A 22446-nucleotide genomic window follows, 5' to 3' on the forward strand; every position below is an offset into this window, starting at 1 on the left:
CTCCTTCACACACTGCTGTCTCCATTCAAGAATTTTTGGCTGAAAAAAACATTCCTGTGATACCACACCCTCTGTATTCACCTAACCTTGCCCCGTGTGATTTTTTTCTGTTCCCAAAAATCAAAATGAAGCTGAAAGGAAGGAGATTTCATGACATTCCAACCATCCATAAGAATGTGAAAGCAGAACTCAAAAAACTCACAGCTGAAGACTTCCAGCATTGCTTTTGAAAGTGGCAGTAATGTTGGGACAAGTGCATATCACCTGGGGGACATTACTTTGAAGGGAACAGCTCATAAAAATGTTGTTTGTACACTATTCTGTAAAATAAAGTCTAAGTCTTAGAACTTTTTGATCACCCCTCATATATAACATATATATAAAATATACATGTGCATGCCTAAATGTTAATTCATTGCAATTCATGGTTACATAAAAATATTTGAAAAGTGTAACATGCTTCATTTAAAGCAGACATAAGCACCTATCATAAATACTTACAACTACTGAAAGTAAAAATGTAAAGTGATTAGAGTTGCATCTTCTGAATAATCTTTCATCTTATCACTTGTAGATCAATTTCTGGGATCCAGCAGAGTGCAGAGTTTAGTCCTTTGGTTCTGTCAAGCAATTGATAGCTTGTCTCCTGAGACCTGTCTCTGTTCTCCCTGCCTATCATTGATCCTGCCATTTTCATTACAGCTTTACTCACAGAGAACATTTTTAGCATTGTCCTCCCTTGTCCTCTGCACTTTTAACTCAAGAGTTTGCAGTTATACTTGTGAAAGAGGTAGGGTTTAGATGGGCAGAAGACTGGGAGCCAGGACCTGACGAAAGCTAATTCAATTCTGTCATTGACTCTCTCTTGTGGCCTAGGGCAAGTCACAGCTTCTCTGACCCTGTTATTCAATATGTCAAATAGGGAAAATAATACTTATCTGTCTACCTATTCCCAGGGATGCCTGAGGATTAATTAGTGTTGATTAAATGTTTTGAAATAGACTGCACTACCTACTATTCAAGAATATTTCAAGCTAGTATATCAGTGGTTCTCAACCTATTCAGGCTCAAGGCATCCCTTGTTAGACTCAAGGCACCCTTCAGAAAATACCAGCTCTTAGTTTTCACTCATTTTCTTAATACAAAAAAAATTAAAGCAATTCTTCTGTTAGAAGGATTTCAGAAAGACCACAATGGTTTTGGATGTTTTTAACATGATAAGTTCCTATTTGAAATCTCTGGGTTTATCTTGTGAATCACGTTTGCATACCTAAGGTAAGGAGAATAGTTGGGGAGGCACTGAGGTCCCAGAGGGGAGAGGAGTCAGGTGTCCAAGAAGAGTGGTTGCTCCTTAAGGAGGTGATCCTCCAAGCCCAAAGGGAGGTAATCCCAACACAGATCAAAGGGGGCAAGAGGGCACAAAAGCCCCCATGACTCACCAAAAGCATATGGGAGCATCTCCTAGCTAAAAAGGAGGCGTACACCCAATGGAAGGGAGGGGCCATCATCAGGGAGGACTATACCTCGGTTGCTTGGGGCTGTAGGGAGGCGGTCAGGCAGGCCAAGGCAGAAATGGAACTGGGACTAGCTACCCAGATCAAGGACAACAAGAAGTCCTTTTTTAAATACTTAGGGGGTAAAAAGAAGGTACCAGGTAATGTGGGAACTCTGCAAGGCACGCTAGGAAATCTGTTCATCGCAGCAGATAACAAAGCTAACCTATTTAACAATTTCTTTGCCTCCATTTTTCTAAGCAGGGACTGGGCCACCCCCACCTTCCACCGGGACCCCCGCAGGCCCCAGGGGAGGCACACCTAGGCCTAGCGTCAGTGAGGACTTAGGAAACTTCTGGAGGGACTGGACATATTTAAATCAGCTGGTCCTGACAATCTCCACCCCAAAGTGCTGAGGGAATTAGCAGAGGTCATTGCGGGACTCCTGGCATGGATTTACAAGCACTCATGGTGCTCTGGCATGGTGCCAGAGGAGTGGAAAAGGGCCAATGTGGTTCCCATTTTCAAAAAAGGGAGAAAGGAGGACCCAGGAAACTATAGGTCAGTTAGTCTTCCCTTGATCCTGGGTAAGCTTTTTGAGAGAATTATTCTGGCACATGTATGTGAGGGGCCAGCAGGGGAGATCATGCTTAAGGGCAACCAACATGGGTTCTTTAGAGGCAGGTCCTGTCAGTCCAACCTGGTGGCCTTCTATGACTAGGTCACAAAATCGTTAGAGACAGGGGTAGCAGTGGATGTAGTCTTTCTGGACTTTAGAAAGGACTTTGATACTCTCTCACCCCATTCTCGTTAAAAAACTAGGGGACTGTGGCGTCAACACCTACACAGTCAATTGGGTCACTAACTGGTTGGAGGGCTGCACCCAGAGAGTGGTGGTGGACAGGTCATTTTGAACCTGGAGGGATGTGGGCAGTGGGGTTCCACAGAGCTCTATCCTCAGACCCGCACTGTTCAACATCTTCATCAGTGACTTGGATGAGGGGGTAAAAAGCACCCTGTTCAAATTCACAGACAACACTGAGATGTGGGGGGAAGTGGGCATGCTAGAAGGGAGGAATAGGCTGCAATCGGACCTAGATAAATTACAGGGGTGGGCAGATGAGAACAAGATGGGTTTCAACACTAACCAGTTCCAGGTACTGCACCTTGGGGGGAAGAACCAGCAGCATACCTACAGGCTGGGGAACTCCATTCTCATTAGTGCAGAGGCAGAAAAGGATCTTGGAGTCATTATTGATGCCAAAATGAACATGGGCCGACAGTGTGGTGACGTGGTCAGGAAGGCCAACTGTACCTTGTCATGCATACAGAGATGCATCTCAAGCAGGTCCAAGGAGGTGATCCTCCCCCTCTATGCAGCACTGGTCAGGCCAAAGTTGGAATACTTCAGGAGGGATGTGAACAACATGGAGAGGGTCCAGAGGAGGGCCACTCATATGATCAGGGGACAGCAGGGCAGGCCCTACGAGGACAGGCTAAGGGACCTGAACCTGTTCAGCCTCCACAAGAGAAGGCTGAGGGAGGATCTAGTAGCCATTTACAAACTAGTCAGAGGGGACCAGCAGGAGTCCTTGTTCCCCCGAGCACTACCAGGAGTGACAAGAAATAATGGTCACAAGCTGGCAGAGGGTAGATTCAGACTAGACATCAGGAGGTGCTGCTTCACTGTCAGGGCAGCTAGGATCTGGAACCAACTTCCAAGAGAAGCGGTGCTGGCTCATACCTTGGGGGTCTTTAAGAGGAGGCTAGATGAATACCTTGCCAGAGTCATTTGACTCCACTACCGTTTTCTGCCATGGCAGGGGGTCGGACTTGATGATCTGCTCAGGTCCCTTTCGACCCTACCAACTATGAAACTATGAAGTACAGACAGTAAAAAAGCCTGAAGCTGAATCGATTCAATGTTTTCAGGTTAATCTAAACTGCATAATTTGAACCAATAAGCAAGTGAACAGATATTCACTTTTGATTCCAGAAATTCAGCCACATGCTTGCAGTGGCCCAGGCCAGAAGCTGGGAGGTGCTAGAGCACACCTCCCTGTTTGGCTGGGGCAGACAGCTCTGGCCAAGTATAGCCTGCCCATCCTGCATTGGAGGAGGGTTGTGGGGAAGGTGCTGGGGTTGCTGGGGGACTCTAAATTAACTTGAATTCGGAGGGGATCCGGGACAGAAGTTTAATCAACCTATTTAACCTCAATCAGTTACGTTTGATACTACATCCATCCAGGTTTATCTTAAACTGGTTTCAGCCATTTTGAAAGCTGCTTATGTGGACTTAACTTCTGTTGTGTTCCAAATTTGAACTGGTTTCTGATCACTTATACTGATTTATGTGTAATTTCTGTCCCTAGCTCCAATGGTGCTTACATTGGAGGCAACCTGCAGCAACCTTGAAAGGATCTTAAGGAACCTTAGGATGCTATGACACCCTGGTTACAAATCACAGTATTAGATAGTATGTTGAGCATGTTTTCAACTCTCTGGCCTCCTTCTCTGCTGGCAATGTGACCTCATTCTTGCATGAGTATAGTACAGCCAGCCTGACTTTTTGCTATCTTTGCAAGCAAACAGGCAACCATTCACCAGGCCCTCCTGGGCAAATTTTACTGGAGGCCTTCTCCCTGGCTGATGGCTTTGGAGAAATAGTTTGACTAAAGCATGGAGTGGGAGGACATTCATCCAGATGTGACTTCTAGCTAACCATTGCTCTTTTGCCTACAGGCATTACATGTCCTGGAATCCTTTTCTTTCCGTGCCTTAAAACATAGCATGCATAGAATCTTCTATTTGCCACCTTTACTGACAATGCAGATACTATAATGTTTCCTTCGTCTAGGGAAATTGTATCCTGGTTCTCTTTAGAGGACTGGTAATTGTATAAGAGTCTTCAGAGTCTGAGATCCAAGAAGTCTCTGAAAGAGTGGCACTCTCTTATGGCATGCGGTAACAGCCAAAAGACATTGCACCCTTCCTTTTTTAAAAGGTTGTATTCCTTTCTTAAAAGCCTGCTCTAAACTGCCTCTCTTCACCTTCCCAATCTAGATAAACTACACTTGCTAGTAAGACCCAAATGGCAAAATCTGCTTTTGATTAGAATAACAAATTGCAGAGTAAGCACCTCTTCTAAGGTTTACTGAAGTCAATGAAAAGGTGTTCAATGATTTCATTAGACTCTAAATTAGGGCACAAAGTCTTTCCCTGACCATTTCCATCTCTAGCTATTTCTTAGTTCTATAGCAAGGTCCTTATTCACTATGACTTCTGCCTTTCTCTTCAAGATACTATTGATAGTCCAATTTGGAGTGCCAAAGCCATGATTTCCTTGAATTCAGGGATCTTTGTTAGTTTTCTCAATGACAGCAGGACTTAGTTAAAGCTGACTTGACAAGAGGTTATTTTTTCCAGTTGTGCATCACACTTCTCTCATGGGATGATTACTATCCAACTAAATGGGAAAATCTATTTGAAGTTTTCTGAGGGAAATTTTTAAAATTTTAATATTAATTGAATTTTTTTACACTTCACCAGATCTTCAGTTAACATTTCCAGACTGTCCATTGGACATTCTGACTTTCCTTTTCCAGTTTCTCTTTTCAGTGGAAATATCCATTAAAAATAAAACAGAGAGCTCTTTACAAAGGTTAAGTTTAACAATCAAGAGGAGGCAAAAATGAAGTTTTCTTTGTCTCACACCCAAACCCTCCCAGCATGTTCGTTGCTCCTCCTGAAATGCCCCCAATGTTGAAGAACAGAGGGTGTCTGGTGGCGATTCTGTCCCCAGTGGATTTTTACCTATGAAAAGTTATTTTCTGAATGACCTATTCTAGACATGCAGGAGGTCCCTGGCTTATCCAAACTCTAATGTCCTGGGTCCTACTCAAGTGCCTTTTCCTGTGTTAACTCAATTGCCTGTCACTGGATCTAATGAGACAGAGTTTATGTTAAGCACCTATTTTGTGTTCCTTCTTCATTTTCATTACTTCAATATAGGCCATTTCTTGAGCCATAAAGTTGGACTAAATGGTCACAACGGTCCCCTCCAAGCATAAACTCTATGGTTACATCCAGACACATCTGCAGTGCCACATACTGCACAGTTAGGTGTTCTCTGCACTGCAAGGGCATGCTGCTGGTGTGCACTGCTATGTTGTTTTTTTTCTTTGGGTTTTTTTTCTGATCCTTGGGGCCAAAAAAATCCACAGGAAAAAAAAACAGCAGTGCATGCACAGGCAGCACACACAGCTAAAAAGTGGAGCCAGGCCACCTGGAGTCATGCTGCAGCTGCCAGCCAGACTGCTTGGCAAGATCACCATTGCTGCAGCCCCAGGAGGCCACCAGGACCCCAGGTAAGGCTGCTGGGCCCAGCCCAGGGCTGGCCACAGCCTCCCTTACTTTCCCTGGGGTAACTTGCCATGCGCCAAAGCACATATGTCATGGGCGCTCTGCAGGACAGGTAGCTACAAGAGGTAGTGCAAGATGAGCCGCTGCTGCTTGTCCCTGGGGAACCAACCATCCACATTCGTCTGGATGTGGCCTGTGGGTGCAAACAAGCATTCGCTGCACCCAGTTCAAGTTTAGACAGCTTACTTTAAGCCACTTAAACCTAGACTGAGAGCAGTGCATGTGGCCATTTGCCACTGCTGGAAGTGGTATGGGCAGCCTGAGGTAAGTAACTCAGGGTTGAGGGAAGGGCTGGTGAGTCTGTAGGGAGGTTGCCCAATTGGGGTGAGGGAGCTAAAAGCCCAATCACTATTGCGGGCAGGGAATAGGAACAGCATAACTCTGGAGCTGGGGTGAGTGGCTGGTGCTTCCAAGCCCAGAGGCTGTGCTGTGACCATGTGCTGGATTCACTAGATTAGGTTAACCCTTTTTCAGTCTAAGTTAGTGCATTTCCAGAACTAACTTAGACCAGGCATACCATTTTCTGGCTTATTTAAAGCTCCTGAACATCCAGAGGAGTAGAAATTTATATTCACCTAACCCTGGTTAGATCAATCTAAATGTGATGCTTCTACATAGGCTCATGAATGTGTCATCTTTCTTCTCACATCTTCTCTTTGTGAATCAACATTTCTCATACTCATTTTCACTCATTTCTGGAGGAAGGGCAACAAACTCAGGTCAGGGATAGGAAGCAGACACTTGATGCATAAGGATAAGGTAAATAACAAATATTAAAAAAAACAAGCAGAAAAATCTACTTATTGGGTTTTTTTTAAAAACCCATGTTACCAGTACTAAATGGGCATGTCTACACATGTATTAGGTCCAGAACCATTTTACTCATGAGTAAATGCTCCTAGGCAGGTATCCACATGTGCGGGGAAGCAGCAGCAGATTTGCTGCTAATGACAGAAAACTGCTTCTGCTTCCTGGGGCCCTGCAATGGGCTCCTACTGGGTGCTAGCTTAGGGACTAGCAGGGAGTAGTGGGCCAGGAGACAGCTGTCTCCTGGTGGGGGCTGAGACATTGCACCCTGCCCCTGGGGGGCTGTCTGGTGCTGGGTGGGGAACAATGTCCCCCTGCCCTGGCAGCAGTGAGCTCCTGACTCCAGCTCCCCAATCATAGGCAGGGGCTTGGAAAGAGCTGCAAGTGGTGGGGCACGTCCAAACCCCCAACCCCAATAAGGATCTCCCATTGCTGGCCCCATGGTCACAGAGCTGGCACTGGGAGATAAAGATTTCTCAGCCTGAGCCCCACAAATGCAGAGCTGGCACTGGGAGATCCTTACTGGGGCTGTGGCCTGGGACCTGTCTCTCCCCTGTGATCTCAGAGCGGGGGGCTTGGAACTCCCTGCTGCCAGGGCAGAACTGCCCTGGGTGGCCAGCTGATCAGAAGCAGATTTGCTCCCAGTCAGACATCCATACAAGCACTACTGTGCAGTAATTAATCACAAGTAAATTTGCTACTTGCATTTGCAGGTAGCAGATTTACTCATGATTAGCAAGGTTTACTGCGCAGTAAGTATGTGCACGTGTAGATGCACACATTTACTGTGCAGTATACTACACTACTGCACAGTAAAGCATCTCATGTAGATACATCTAGTATATATTTCACTATGGCTTAAGGAGTAGAGAAGTGTAATTACACAGGAAAAAATAGCATGGGTTCATCTATACAATATTTTTAACGGAGTTTTTACTTCTATTTTTTTCCTTTTCTTTGATTGGCTTCCAAAAATGTTATTAACATGTTGTAAAACAAATATAAGGGAATACTGAAGCTTATTAAAAATTGCTTCTTTTGTTCATATCTGGCAGTTGACAAATTGTCTTCAGCTGTATCTTACCTGTTCTGGTGTGAAAGGTTACCAGAGAAAATGGCAGCAAATAAATTGCTATTGAATGTTGTTGAAGATTAAGCATACTGCTTCTCTATTAAGGCTCTCTTTTAAAGCTTTCTATTCATACTCCTCCCTGCATGTCTCTCTAACACTTGTCTGTTACATTATGTTTGGCACACAAGGAAACATTAAATAGAAAAGAAACGCCTGACTGTGGTGTTACTAAACCCTATTATCCTTCTGTCACATGTCCACCAGGGAGAGGTACAATTTTGGTCCATATTGACCATGATTTCTGAAGCTTTTGCTAACTGTCTTCAGAGAGGATTTCTAGAAACAAATGAAAGTGAAAAGGATATTTTTTACACTTTGAAAATCTTAAATCAATGTAACAAGACAGTAAAATGTAATTATTCTCACTTCTCCTTGTGTCAAGGAAATCAGCATTACAGTCAGGGAGCTGAGGGTTAAAGTGAGCTTGTTATTTTTATACAGACCCAGATACTGCTTATGTGTTGTAAATTGTTAAGAGTAGATAATGCAGTTTTTATGTATACTAAGTACGCTACAAGAATTAACAGGGTTGTGATTTCATTAAGGGTTTCAGAGAGGGCATAAATGTCAACAGCAAAGCTTAACTGTTTAAATCACTGGACTGTTTCCACACTCCACCCTTCAAGTCATGTTTCTGAGAATGGCAGCTAACTGTACTTGCTATAGGAGGCCAAAATTCCACTGAATTTTCTGAATGGTAGTGAAAGGGCCCCTGCAGAAAAAAATAAAGATAAGGCTTTTGACTCATGCTTTTGAGGGTAATGGAAAATGAAGACATTTATTTCTGCCTTATAGGAAAAGGCCCTGATAACAGTGTCTTGTAACTAATGCTGTGTGTGTGTGTGTGTGCGTGCGCGTGTGCATGCATGTGTGTGTGTGTGTGTGTGTGTGTGTGCGCGAGCGCGTGTCTCATTAAGTTAGCCCTCTACTGGGCCTAAGAACTTGGGTTTAACTAAACATGCCTTCTAGACAAAGCATGAAGTCTTGTTTCAAAGAGTTGATTGCAAACATAGAAAATCTCTCACTTCTTTGGTAGTTTATTCCAGTAGTTAATTGTGATTAACCATTGGATAAAATGCTTTGCAGATTTGCATTCACTAAATAAATTAATTAAATTAGATTAAAAACTGTGTGCCTGTTTTTTATTTGAATTTGCCTTGCCATTGGTTCTCGTTATGCCTTTAGTCTCTTTCACCTCCAATGTTTTTTTGCTATGCAAATCTTGGGAAGAAAATGAAACATGAAGTTAAAAAAATTAAAGGTCAAAGTATGGCCCACTTCTCAAAATATTTGTGCATGTAAATAAGTTTTAAGCACATGAAGTCAGTGGAGCTATTCACATATGTAGGGTTGTTTGCAATCTTAACTGATTGCAGGATCAGGCTTTTAGTGTGGTTGTAGGTTGGATGGTGTGCACAGACTATTGAAAATGGTGTAGTTAAACTGCACTTTATGAATTGGATTCAGCTACAAAATGCTGGTTATGTCTGTGAGAATGATAACACTTATTATCTGTCTGTTCATTGTGTAAATCCGACCTCAGAAAGAAATAAATCGTGTTTGAATTCAGTTGAAGTAAAATATATTATTATTTTCTTTCATTATTAAAAGGGCTTTTTACTGTTTGTTTGCTAAAATCACACCAGCTTCCATGTTAGGGCATTAGGTTATTTAAAAGCAAATACAGAAAAATAAAGCCATAGAGAGAACATTTGGCTTGTCTGATGTGACTTGATCCCTCTTCTTGGCCTTGTCATATTCCAAATTATATTTTAACCCTTTACTTATTCTTGTTTTTATTTGCAGTAGAACTGAAGCTTTTTATCAGTAACCAAGACAACTAAGATACACATTTATTCAAAGCTGATGCATGTATAACTTAAATGTTCCACATTTTGCAGAACCTACTTGCTAAAGGGGACAGCAGGCCTTTGTTTAGCTTTATAATCACTCTCCATTTCCCCATCTACATTCTTTAGACCCCTAATAAGGCAGTTTACAAAGCCTTTTGTATCATAAAGCATGATTTCCTGAAATGATCCATCACCTTAAGGATGTGGGTTGACCCAGTTCCAACACTGGTGCTATAACTTTAAAAATAGAGAGAAAACAAATCTTTCATTTTTGAGGAAGAGGTCATACCTTTGTGATCTTTTGGGGGTGACAGGAAATGACAGGAACCCATTTTCAAACTTGGCCATATCTCTTTTGAATCAGCTAAATTTTATGCTCCCTCAGCTTCTGCTGTGGCACTTACTAACTATTCAGCAGGATATCAAAGCAGAGCTTTGAAAAATATAAGACAAGGAGAAGAAAGAGAGTCTTTCCCAGGTAGTAGTGGAGAACATTAAAAAGGAGACAAAATAAAATTCTGTAAAGTGAAGCCAAGATTTCCATGGGGAAGGAAAATGAATTTTGAAAATGACTGTTTAAAAAATAAAGACAGAAATTATGGTGCTCAGTGTGTGACCTGTGTGTATCAAGAGAGTCCCTGGCAAATGTCTATGATGGGGAGTGCTGGGAGCCTTGAGTCACTCACATTTCACCAGCCAAATTCACCTCTGAATCCACCCCTTAAAGAACTGTATTTTTTTCTGCTGAAAGTGTTTAGCCCCCATTCTCTGACTTCTCTTGGAAATAGAATAGGTGGCTGATAGATATGGCACTGGACTAGGAATCATGAAAACTTGGGGAAACATCATTGCCCTGTTGAAGTGAATGACAGAACTCCCCTGAATTTTGTACTTAGCTCTACCGTTGACTTGGTTGGTGACCTTAAACCATTCTCCTAGTCTTAGCCTCTCTTTCTATACAATGGGAGAAATCATATTTATTCGTCTTTGCAAGGCATTTTGGATGTATACTTGCAAAGTGTTCTATAAAACCTGAGTATTATGATTGTCAGCCAGGCTTGTTTGGAGACTGAAAAACCTCATAAACCTGCTTCCTAAGGTACAAATGGATTCTGGGAGAGCAAAGCAGGAGCTGTGGTTATGAACTTCTGGATCAGGATGTAAAGAGAAGTGAAAGTGTCTGATTGTAAACTTTTCTAGTATTATATCTCTTTCATCTTCTACAAAAAAATGAATTTATTATTTGAATCCAAAATGATTTAATGAGATAAACATTATAGAAGATTTGATTAAATGGATCCGTCAGTCATTGATCAATATATTCAATTTTTACTTTGTTAAATAGGACTAGAAAAAATCAGATCCAAATCACTAGCTACAAAGTAACGTTCTTCAACTATAGACTTTAAGTACATATTAGATGGTGCTGGGTTTTTTATAGGACTCCATTACTATGGGATTGAACACTAATTTCAGTCTTCAGAAGATTTGTATGTATTCTCTTTCATTTCAGATGTTAGAACTAATTTTAGGAACTCTCTGAACTGCTCATGTTCTTCTGGCATTGTGACAAAAAACGGAAGGTTGTGGAAGTGACATGAGACACTGTGAACTAGTCCTCTGTCCTTGCCAGGAAAAAAAAGCTGACACATCCAGAAAGATTGTGTATGCATTTTGTGGTGTATATTAGTAATATGGTCTTTCTATTTGCTATCATTTTAAAAACAAAATAGGACAGTTGAACATTAATAGGATATTTACTCTAATGGGCATCTTGTTAATATCACCATTCTCTGGTAAAAACAGCAATAATCACTTTATTACATGTACTATACCAAATTGCCTCTGTTCTTGATTGCATTAGCATTCAAATCAAGGGGAATTTCTTAAAATAGGGATAGGCAACATGGGTCCTGTCAACAAAGCAATATCCCTGTTGTGTTGATAATTTACCCAAATTTATTTAAACCTGAAAGCAAAGATTTGCAAGTTCATCTAGCAGGGTTAACTAATTGTTTTATTTGCATTTCTTTATGAACTAAATACAGTAATTCATACATTAATATTTTAAAAGCATTGTAATTAATTAGCTAGCCAAAGCACACCAAGCAGCATTACAAGAACAAATGAATCCAGCAGGAATGAAATGTTATTTTGAAAATTAAGATTTCTTTTCAATGGCACTTTTCTCCTCAGTGATCACATCAGTGCACTGTAGCATGCAAAATAGACTCCACCCTCAAAGCACTGCTACTTGGCAATTCCAGTGATGCAGCAAAAATCAGGGCTGCTTAGGATAAAGGGAAATGGCTGCTAGCCTCAAGACTACCAGAATGGATAGAAGTGAGTGCTGGTTGATTCTTACAGCCTTACCGATAATCATTCTCCCACAAGGGCTACTTCACACTGAGGCTATTTGGATTGTGATCACATGGTCAGAGATTAAAAATGGATAGGGATAAATTCATAGATTCATTGATATTAGGGCTGGAAGGGACCTCATGAGATCACTGGGTCCAGCCCCACTGCACTTGGGCAGGAAAAACTGCTGGGGTCAGATGACGCCAGCAAGGTACGCATTGAGTCATTTTTTAAAGATCTCCAGGATAGGTGATTGTACCACCTCTGGGGGGAGTCTCCTCATAAAAGGGCGTGGGAAGGAAAGGTTATCCTTATTTACCTGGTTATCCTCTATAAAATGGCACACTAGTTAGAAACTATTTCTTCTCCCTCACTTGGGCTGTTTCTTGCAGTATTACTGCTTTTTCATAACTAGCTGTTAGTTGTTTATCTCTGTTGGATGGCTACATTATGCCTTTTGGATTGCATTGCAAAGGACAGGATCAAGCAGTATACATCCCCCCTAATCTACAGTCATTGGTTTTGGCTATATAGCTCAGGTGTGTTTCCATTTCCTATGCATGTGCTGGTATTATCTAATGATACCAAAAGCCCTTGCCAAAGGGGGTGAAGTAACAATAGGTGGAGGATGTTGTCTTCATTTTAAGGGCTGGATGCTAGAAGGTTCGTTACTAGGGACCTACCTAACTTATGGCGAGAGAAAGCAATTTTCACAGCTTGACCATGGCTCAAAGAACCAATTTTGCAGTTATTTCACAGTGGCCCCACCCCTCGGCACTGATTGGCAGAGAGGCCCCACCCCTTGGTCTTGATTGTCAGAGAGATGGGAGACAAGATGGTGGCCAGCATCTTGACTGCTAGCTGCCCTTTGTGCAGCCTCACCCCTCAGCATTGATTGGTGGAGATGCCCAAGGGGGAAGCAGCCATCTTGGCTGCTGCCTTTCATGCCACCCTGACAGCTGGCACCTTCCCCTCCTAGCCTGGCTGTGAGGCTGGATCACAGTAGTAGTGAGGACCAATAGCTCCCACTGGGGAGCTAGAATTTTAATTTTTTTTCCCACTGATTTCCTAGGAAATCACATCCAATGCCATTTTCCATGGAGATTGCTGTTGTTCAGAAAACTACGATTTAAGTAGGTCCCTATTCATTAACACTCACTGGGGTAAAGTTTTATTCTCTTTCGCAAGATGGCCACTGCAAAATTTTGGGCTTTTGTTTTGTGGGAGGTATATGTTTTCATTCACTGTTCCTAAAGGGGCATCGGGTATTTGGATCCATCTGCTCTGGGTGTCATGGTATGCCAATGGAAACCTGTCATTTTAATTGTCTTTGGTGGCAGCTGACATCTTAAATGGAGATCCTAGTCAGTTTGCAGATTTTAGGAATGTAGGCTAGCATTTTTTCATCAAACCGAGGAAGTCAGGAACTCGGCTCATGCTGAAATGTGTGGCCTCATTCATTTGAGTAGCCTTTTACTTACTAAAAATATCTAGTCTTTTCATCAATGACTAGGATTGCTGCTTTTTGTTGGTAATATGGCTATAGTAAAGTATACACACAATCATAAATAAAAAAATAAGGTATGTATGTCACCCATGAGGTCTTCCTACATACAATCAGCTATGAAAAAAGGCAGCATCGGCAGTGCTGTTTGCATTTTCCTTTGCAGTTTATCCAAAGGTTAGGATAGGGGGCGCAAAGCTTGATGGTGAAAGCTTTGCATTTTTCTATATTTTCACTGTGTGTTCACAATAACTCCCTTGTTCAATTTGCAACCTATACACCAATGCATCGTCCCACTTTATTTAGTTCCCTTGGTACTTTCATTGCTTATCTTATGAAGATCTGTGTTAACATTTATCAAAACAAATGGCAAGCCTGGGACCTTTTAAGTAGTTTTTTAGTTAATAAAACCAATCTTCTAGTTCTGTTATGTTAAAAGTACATTATCTTTTTATTACACACTCTCTACAGCTCTGTCTGTTTTCCTTCTTGGCAATTTCATGACTGCTCCAGTTGATTGCTATATAGAGAATTGCAAAATCATTAAGGGTGGGGTTTTACCAGCTGACTTACAGTACAAACCATTTCTCAAAATAACCACAACAGTGCAAGACTGATGTGTAATTTACGTCACAGTATGTATTTATGAAATAGTTTGTGGCGTATTCACATAGATTTAGGACCAAATCTCTCTGTCTCTCTCTTTTTAATCAAGCTTTTTACTTTTTAATATTTTCCACTCCTTGTCTTGGCTTGCCTCCAATTTAACAGCTTCAGTGAGAAAAAAATAACTGATCTTTTTTTCAGCAGTTTAACTGCAAGTGTATTTTGTTCTTTGATGTATACATTTGTGCTAACTTAACTGCCTTGGGAGAGATTTAGATTTGTGGTAGAATACATTGCACAAAACTGGAACAGAGAATTGATAAAGTTGATGCACAAGTTCAGAATTTTAAACACCAATTGAAGCTATTTAGTCTTATGCACTAGCACATTTCCCTTTTACAAATGTCTTTCTGTATAATGTCTTGTAATTAAAACAGGAAATCATTGAGTAACTGTAAGATGAATAAGAGCACTTAAACTGAAAAGAAAATTACCTTCTGAGAAATTATATTCACAATTTTTTTTGCTTCATATTACAATGTTGGTAATGATAGTAACGGATATATGTACTCTTATCTGTATTATTGTTCTGCTTATGTTTTCTGAAATAAAAAATAATTTTTAGTAATATCAAAAATGAATGGACAGAAAATGGGAAATGCCTAATTATGAAAAATATTCTGTGTCACAACAGAGTAGCAATTACATTGAAACTTCAATATAATTATCAATAACAGTAAAACCTGGAGCAGTGCCAGGGACATAAAGTTAGTGCTCAGCCTTTGCTTGGTTGCTAGGAGCACAGTGAAAGTATAAAGCTTAGAGAAAGGAATGTCTAATATAATAAAGTAACAGAAGGTAGCATAAATCATTGTGAGAGCAGTTCATATTGACATTATTTTATTTAAATTGGGTTGAAACTAGACACTTAATTGTACAAAAGAAGTAAATTAATATTTCTTCTGAAAAATAACTGTATGTTTTCTGAGAGGAAATGGAAATTTGTGTTTCTAACATGAGCCTAATACATATTTGGAATCTTTTAAGCAAAAAAATCTTTAAATGTTTGTTTCTGTTGGCATCAAAATGCATTTTCACTAATACGATTAAAAGAACCGAAGGGCAAAATACTTGGCAGATTTTGCTGTTGAGGTAATTAGGTGCAGGAAGGAACATGCATACTTTTTCCATTGAGCTCTATAACATCCTGGTGTGAAGGTCTTTTTAAAGAAAAAAATGCTTGCTGCCGTTCGAAGTAGATTGTGATAGTTAGCTATAGCCATTATAGTCTGATGTTTCTGAAATAAGCAGACAAAGAGAAACTTATATTTCTGTATTTCTTTCTTCCTTCTGTAAGTAGTGCTTCATCTGAAAGGGTTTGTCAGGAAGTCTTGCTTTTAGCATTTTTTATCTTGAATTACATATTAAAAATGGTTGTACTAATTTAGAAAGCTGCATAGATTCACTGTGTTTGACATTTCATGCATCTCTTACTGACAAAGACAATTTGGAGAATATGCTGTTCAGCATGAAAGCCAAACCTTGCCAATCCCCCACTCCCTCCCCAAGCCCCCCCCACAAAAGAAACTATGTCGATTATATCCATAGATATACAGTTAGTGTTCTCCAAGCATGGGTGGAACCTCACACTGTAATTACAGTTCTTTATAGAAACCTGTTTTGAACTTGAATTATATATAAATAAATGAAATATTGACATTGAAAGAGGTTGTTAAAACATGTAATTATGATATAAGCATGGGATTAGTGTAATTTCAGTTGAACCTTGCAAGCAATGTACTCTTTGTATTATCTTTTTTTATGTACAGAGCTCCTTATTCAAGGTAAAATGACTTTCAGTAATTTAGCATCTTCTATTCTGTAAGCTCATAATGAAATATTTTTAAAATTACATTATTTTTCCTTGTTTTAATAGAAAGTGGGAAGCTTGGTTAACATTTCAGCTTCTAATAACTGGAAACTTTATGATAATTTTAATTTAGATAAAATTCAATAATATATGCAACTGCAATCAAATGTTATTTTCTGTATTTTGTTACAATAAAAATCATCTGGGGCTGGGGGAGGTCTGTATTTTGCTACTTTGATTTTCTTTCTCATGTGGGTGTGGTTGAGAGAAAATCTTTGTTCCAGGAACACTCTGTTTGTCTTTCACTAAACAAATGTGCAGTTTATCCATTCTTTATTCATTCTTAGATGTATCTGTTCCGCCTATTGTGAACAGGCAAAGAAAAAATGAATTATAAAGCATTTATTGGAATCACTTATTGCATGGTTAACTTTGCATACAGGTTTGATTACACCTTTATGGATTGCAATAAGAAGCAAAAAAATAGCTAAAGCAACAAATATGTAGATGAATGTTCCTGTAAATAGCGATCTGGCTTTAGTTTATGACATTGGCTTACGATAAAATGTCATTCATCAAACATAGAATAGTATATAGAATTCTGTCTAATGACTTATCACACATCTTAGTGGAAACAAATGGTTTGTTACAAAGGCTCATGGGAGACACATTTATATGCACCTTGGTACAAAGGCTGACCACATCCTGGCATAAGAAATGTGCTGTCTGATCAACAGAATTAATTCACCAATGCATACATGAAGGTACAAGCAGTAAGTAACAAGCATACAGTAGGTTCTCAGCAGAGCTGAGGGATGGATCATAAGTTGTTTCTCCCTTGAATGTTTCCAGTCTCTGATCCAGTTTCAGGATTTCTTACTAACGAAGAGAAAATTATACACACTCACATGTATAGCAAAAAGTTATTTCACAATCAAGTGATCGCAGAGGCTCATGGGATAGATACTTGGTAAAAATATTTTGACCACATCTTAATTGACCTAAAGAAGTTCAGCTACAGTAAGTCATCCATTCCTAGAAAAAAGTCATCCATTCCTAGAAAAACTATACACCATTTCCTAAAATATGGCATACGAGTAAGCACTGCCTACACTAAAAATTAGTGTACCAATTTTTACATTGGTAAAAATAATGTTTACCAAAAGATATTTTCCATATACATTGAGAAAGGAATTGTTTTACCTTCTTTTTAAACTGGAGGGACAGGGGAAGTCTTAATACTTATCAAACTGACTGCTTTCAAGAACTGTTTCAGCTCAAAATTTTACATTTATTTTCCAAACAATACTCTGAAATTTCAAAGATGGTCTAGGTATGTTAGTATACAATTTTCCCATTGATACTTTAATATAGCACATTTTGTAATTTAAAAAATATTATATATATTGTTTCTCTGTTTTCAAGAATCAGTTAAAATTAATATTACCTCTTAACATGATACGACACTGAAATAAAAAAGGATTTTTGCCTTTGACTTTGGTTAGGCCAGGATTTCAGCCAACATTCTTTCCAATTATTTCAAGTGTAATCCTACTTTAAGAGGAAGAAAGGTTATTAAGATATTGGTAGTGGGATTAAATATTTGATTATAGTATCTTTGACAGAAATAGAGACTATGTTACTTAGTAATCAGGCAATAGCCTAGCAAGTGTAAACTACAGATCTATACATACCTCCATAGATGTGCAGATAAAAATTAATCTAGGTACCCAGCATGAGGAACTAAATGAACACAAATAGAAATACATCTCAGTTTTGGCCTAATACCCTGATATCAGGGCTGATAAAAGTCATGCTACAACCTTCTCTTGTTGTTATGTTCTGTCCTCTGCTGTCACATTTCCCATTGGTTATCATATGATGAAATTTTGTTGTGATATTTCAAAATTAGATGCCTTAATTTTTATATTGTTTAAAACTCAACAGAATGAAAAGGAAGTTTTTCTGGATTTTTTTGAATTTGCAGTTGGGAAGCCATTTAAAAGTTCATTTGACTGTGGTATACTATGTGTATTTTGTTGTGTGTTGCCTATTCATACAACAATTTCTGTCTGGGATTGCTTAGGGTCATAAACATCGCCAGAGTGGAATCAGTCTATGAACTATCTCTACTTCAGTATCCTCTCTCTGATAGTGGTTAATATTAGATATTTTAAAGAAAAGGCCAAATAATCATTACCCTCCCTCTAACCCACACCCTCCTAATAGCAATGAAAAACCCCTCTCCTCTCCAGACATACAGAGTGAATAATTATCATGAAAAACATTTAAAATAGTATACAGACTAGTTTAGTAAGGTGGCATTGGAAATTGAAGATTAACTATCATGAAATCTTTCTATTAAAGTATTTATGGCAGACTTCATGAAATAGAGAGGCCACTTTATGTAAGCTAGAGTAGGGATCAACAACCTACAGCCCATGGGCAGGATCGAGCCTGAGGAGCCATAACATCCAGCTCACAGACATGGATGGGGTTTTGGTGGCATTTGATGGTGGGGGGCTTTGGCAGCAATTGCTTTCCCTGACTGCTGTGAGGAAAAGTGTTGGGTGTGAGCACTTTCCTCATACTGTTGCAGAGAAAAATGATGGAAGTGGTTGAGTCCTCCCACTCTCCCACCAACCCACCAGCATCTAACACAAACAGGGTTGGTCCAGCCTGCAGCCTTAAAATGTTGCTGACCACTGAGCTAGAGCATAGATATTGTCATCCTTACTTAAGCTGTAGTACCTTACTGCAAGGGAGTAAGATTAGGGCTCTTGTGAATAATGGTGTTAGACATGGCCTGAAGTCTCTAAAACAAAGGTGTCTTAATATGTCATTCTGAGGGGTTTTTGTTTGGTCTTCCCTTCTTTTGAAAAATACTTTCTTATTGAAGATAAAATTTTAATGAGCAAACTTGATCTTGCTCCAATTTAAGTCAATGGGACTTTGCCACTGACTTAATTGAAAACAGGATAAGGCCCCCAAATTGGTTACTATGTTTCTTCCTATTGAGCTACAACTTCATTTGTACTGTTTATATTACCCCTTGGACAAAATAGAATGTACTTTAAAGGGTTTTTTGGGTTTTTTTGCAGGTGAAGATGATGAAGATTCAAGTCTCTTGATCCTTAGTTATCCACAATACTGTCGATATCGTTCCATGCTAAAGCGTCTTCAAGACAAGCCTTCCTCAGTATTAACAGACCAGTTTGTTTTAGCTCTTGGTGGCATTGCAGTAACAAGCAAGAGCCCCCAAATCTTTTACTGTCGGGATACATTTGATCACCCAGCTCTTATAGAAAATGAAAGCATATGTGATGAATTTGGTGAGTCATTTTACAGTTACCTTCTTTTTATTGCAAAAATAGAAGGGGTTGGGGGTTTTTTGCCCCATTTGAGTGTTTACACATTTACAAATGAAAAATGTTGATAATGTGAACCGTGTAAAGAACAATGCTATTTACATTTAGAGTGCTAAATTACCAAATGTGCTTTCTACCCTCAAGATTTCTGAGACTGAAGGCTGATGTAATGGGCTTCTAAGTAGTTATAATCTCCATTTTACAACTTCTGTTTATCAGATCCAAAGTTACTGTTATTTGGGTGGAGTAAATAGCACAATTATTCAGTGTAAGTTAAAGGGACATATATTAACATTTGAAATTACTTGCCTTAATATTTAATCTATAATTTAGGCCTTTCCTTAAGGACTCAAGCTTTATAAATTTTGCTTTGTGTTTGTTTGTTTGTTTTTAAAGTGATCATTGCTGTAGCCTGCTAAGCAGTGCAAAACAGAATTCTCAGATTTGCTGTGAGACCCTCTGGCAGCCCACCTTCAGGTGCTTGCCACTTTAAGGGCTGAGTCAGGCAGCCAGCAGGTGCCTGATTGCAGCAGCCATATTAGAATACAGGCTAGCTATATAAAGACAGCAGTTTGCTGCTGGCAGCAAGTAGAGACATAGAACATCTAGTAGGTAAGACCAAGTGACTCTTGCTCCTGCGCATGACCTGAAACTGTACCCTGCTGGGGAAGGGTGGCCTGGTGGGGGTCCTAGTGGTGTGGGAGCCCCCAAGAAATGCCAGGCCAGTTACCTCCCCAGTGAAAGGCTGGTAGGGGTGCCTTAACCCCAGCCACCACTATCTGGTGAGTAATTCTGAGAGCTGTGGGAGTAGTGGGGCCAGGTATACTCATGTATGTGAGATCCTGAAGACCCGAGAGGGGTAGTGTGGGGAGCATAGTGTGAGGCCCTGCATAGAGAAGGGCTGAATCGGGAGTAGGCCTGAAAGACTGTGCATGTGAGGGGACTGAGTAGGGCTGAACGGGGAGTAAGTCTGAAAGTCAGTGCAAGGGCCAGCTCTGTGAGAAGCTAGTTGCAAATATGAGGAGGAGACCCCAGGGTGGGGCGTGGTGTAGAGTTGTTCAGTGAGGGGCTTGGGGCGGAATCAGCCCCGGGTTTGGCACGAGGCTGGGCCACATAGAGTTGGGGAACTTGCAGGAGCTGAAGGACTGCACGGTGAGGCCAGCATGCAAGTAGTGAAGCCTGATGGCCCAAGATGGGCCACTCAGGAGGAGCTAGGGCTGTGGAGTGTGGCCCAGTAATGGGCAGTATACCAGAGGCCTCCAATTTTGGACTGGATTTGCTCCTGTCTCAGACCAAGGAGTAATCTTAATCTGGATTCCATCTGTGGGGCATGGACGGCGGTGTAGGTGAGGTTCAGAGCCATAGATAGCACCCTGTGGCATCAGGGCTGGGTAAGGGCAGCCTCCCACATTATACCACCAGTTTATGGGAACAGTGAAGTTGTGGCAAATGAGACTGGGTGAACTGCCCCATAGAGACAAGTGGGCAGGCTGGCATGAGACCTTGCCCCAAGTATGCCCTGTGTCACAGGCTCATTGTAAAACTTTTTATTGTAAAACCACATCTCTTACAGCCACTTACAAACCAGGAGAAACATCAGTTACATGTGTATTGTTGGCCACCTCAGAATGACTAACTGTCAGTTCAACAGGAATTTTGCCAAGGCCAGAAACTTCGTTTTGCTGGTGCTCTTACAAAATACTCCTGAATTGGCTGAAGGCATGGGCTCATTGGGCATAGACAGAAGTTAAGTTTATCATGTAATTGGCCCCCTGAAAGTGCCATACCATGACATAAGTGCACAGCTACAAAGTGCTTTAAAAGTGGCCAATCATGCAACACATTAATCCTCAACAAATGAAGGATCAGATGAAGGTGCTCTACTTTAGAGTGTCTTAGGGAACTTGCGTTCCCTAGGAATAATTTGTGGCTTGATCGGGGCTCGGATGATGCAGCCTAGCCCCACCCCACTCCTGGGGCTGTGTTCAGGAAGGGAGAGGAGAGGGAGGCCAGGGCCTGGAGCTTCTCCCTAGGATACTATTCCCGCTGCTACCATTTGATGAGGACAGAGGTGGCCAGCTGCAGCAGGGAAGAGGGGGGCCTTGCAGGAAGAAACTCCAGCCAGGGGGGCTGATCTGTGCCACAGGGTCCCAGAGAGTACCCAGCCCCACCCTGGCTGGGCCATGCTGCCCCTGCCTGCCCATCCCCGTGAGCCCACGCAGCCCATGATGGGGGCTCCCTATCAGAATGTGCACAAAAGCAGCAGGTCTGGGCAACTCTGAGCTTAGCTCTTCTTGTGGGCATTTCCTCCCTACCAGCCTCAGCATCACTCCAGCCTCCTCTGCCAGCACAGCAATGACCCTGCCAGCCACATCTGCCCTGTGCAGCCTCCACACTAGGGCCCCAGTGATGGAAGCATGGGGTATAGCGTCTGGACAGACAGATGGGGGCAAAGAGAAGACAGGGAGACAGGGGTGGTGCAGGGTGCTGGGGGTTGACAGGTTCAGGACCCCTGAGCCATCACCAGGTCCAGGCTGGGAATGAGGGTGCCCTGGGGTCAGCTTATGGCTTCAGGGAACATCCCCAAGCCCTGCTGTGGGCTCCCATCATGGACTGGGTGTGGCTGGAGTGCCTCCACACCAGCCCTGCACCCCTAACTCTGCCAGGGCTGATCACTCCTCCTCCTTTCTCTTCACAGCCCTGGGAGAAGTGCTGACAGCACTGGAACTGCATGGGGGGGCAGAACTGGGGGAAAGGGGCAGGTCCTTGGCTGCAGGCAGGCTTGATTCCCCAACCTCCCTCCCCAACAGGCTAATTCATGATAGTTTCATAGTTGGTAGGGTCGGAAGGGACCTGAGAAGATCATCAAGTCTGACTCCCTGTCATGGCAGGAAAGAGTACTGGGGTCAAACGACCCCAGCAAGGTGATTGTCAAGCCTTGTCTTAAAGACCCCCGGGGTAGGAGCCAGCACCACTTCGCTTGGAAGTTGGTTCCAGATCCTAGCTGCCCTGACAGTGAAGTAGTGTCTC

General features: G+C 41.4%; 1 protein-coding gene across 2 annotated transcripts in view; it reads left to right on the forward strand.

Moving 5' to 3' along the window:
* Positions 1–22446, forward strand: part of ARID5B (AT-rich interaction domain 5B) — a 174797-nt gene that overhangs the window by 54980 nt on the left and 97371 nt on the right. For both annotated transcript variants that reach the window (XM_019538636.1, XM_019538637.1), the window contains exon 4: positions 19150–19380. In XM_019538636.1, coding sequence (XP_019394181.1) covers positions 19150–19380 — 231 coding nt within the window. The remainder of the gene's footprint in view (positions 1–19149; positions 19381–22446) is intronic.

This window comes from Crocodylus porosus, unplaced genomic scaffold (assembly GCF_001723895.1).
Source record: "Crocodylus porosus isolate Cpor-Errol unplaced genomic scaffold, CroPor_comp1, whole genome shotgun sequence".
Lineage (NCBI taxonomy): Eukaryota > Metazoa > Chordata > Crocodylia > Crocodylidae > Crocodylus > Crocodylus porosus.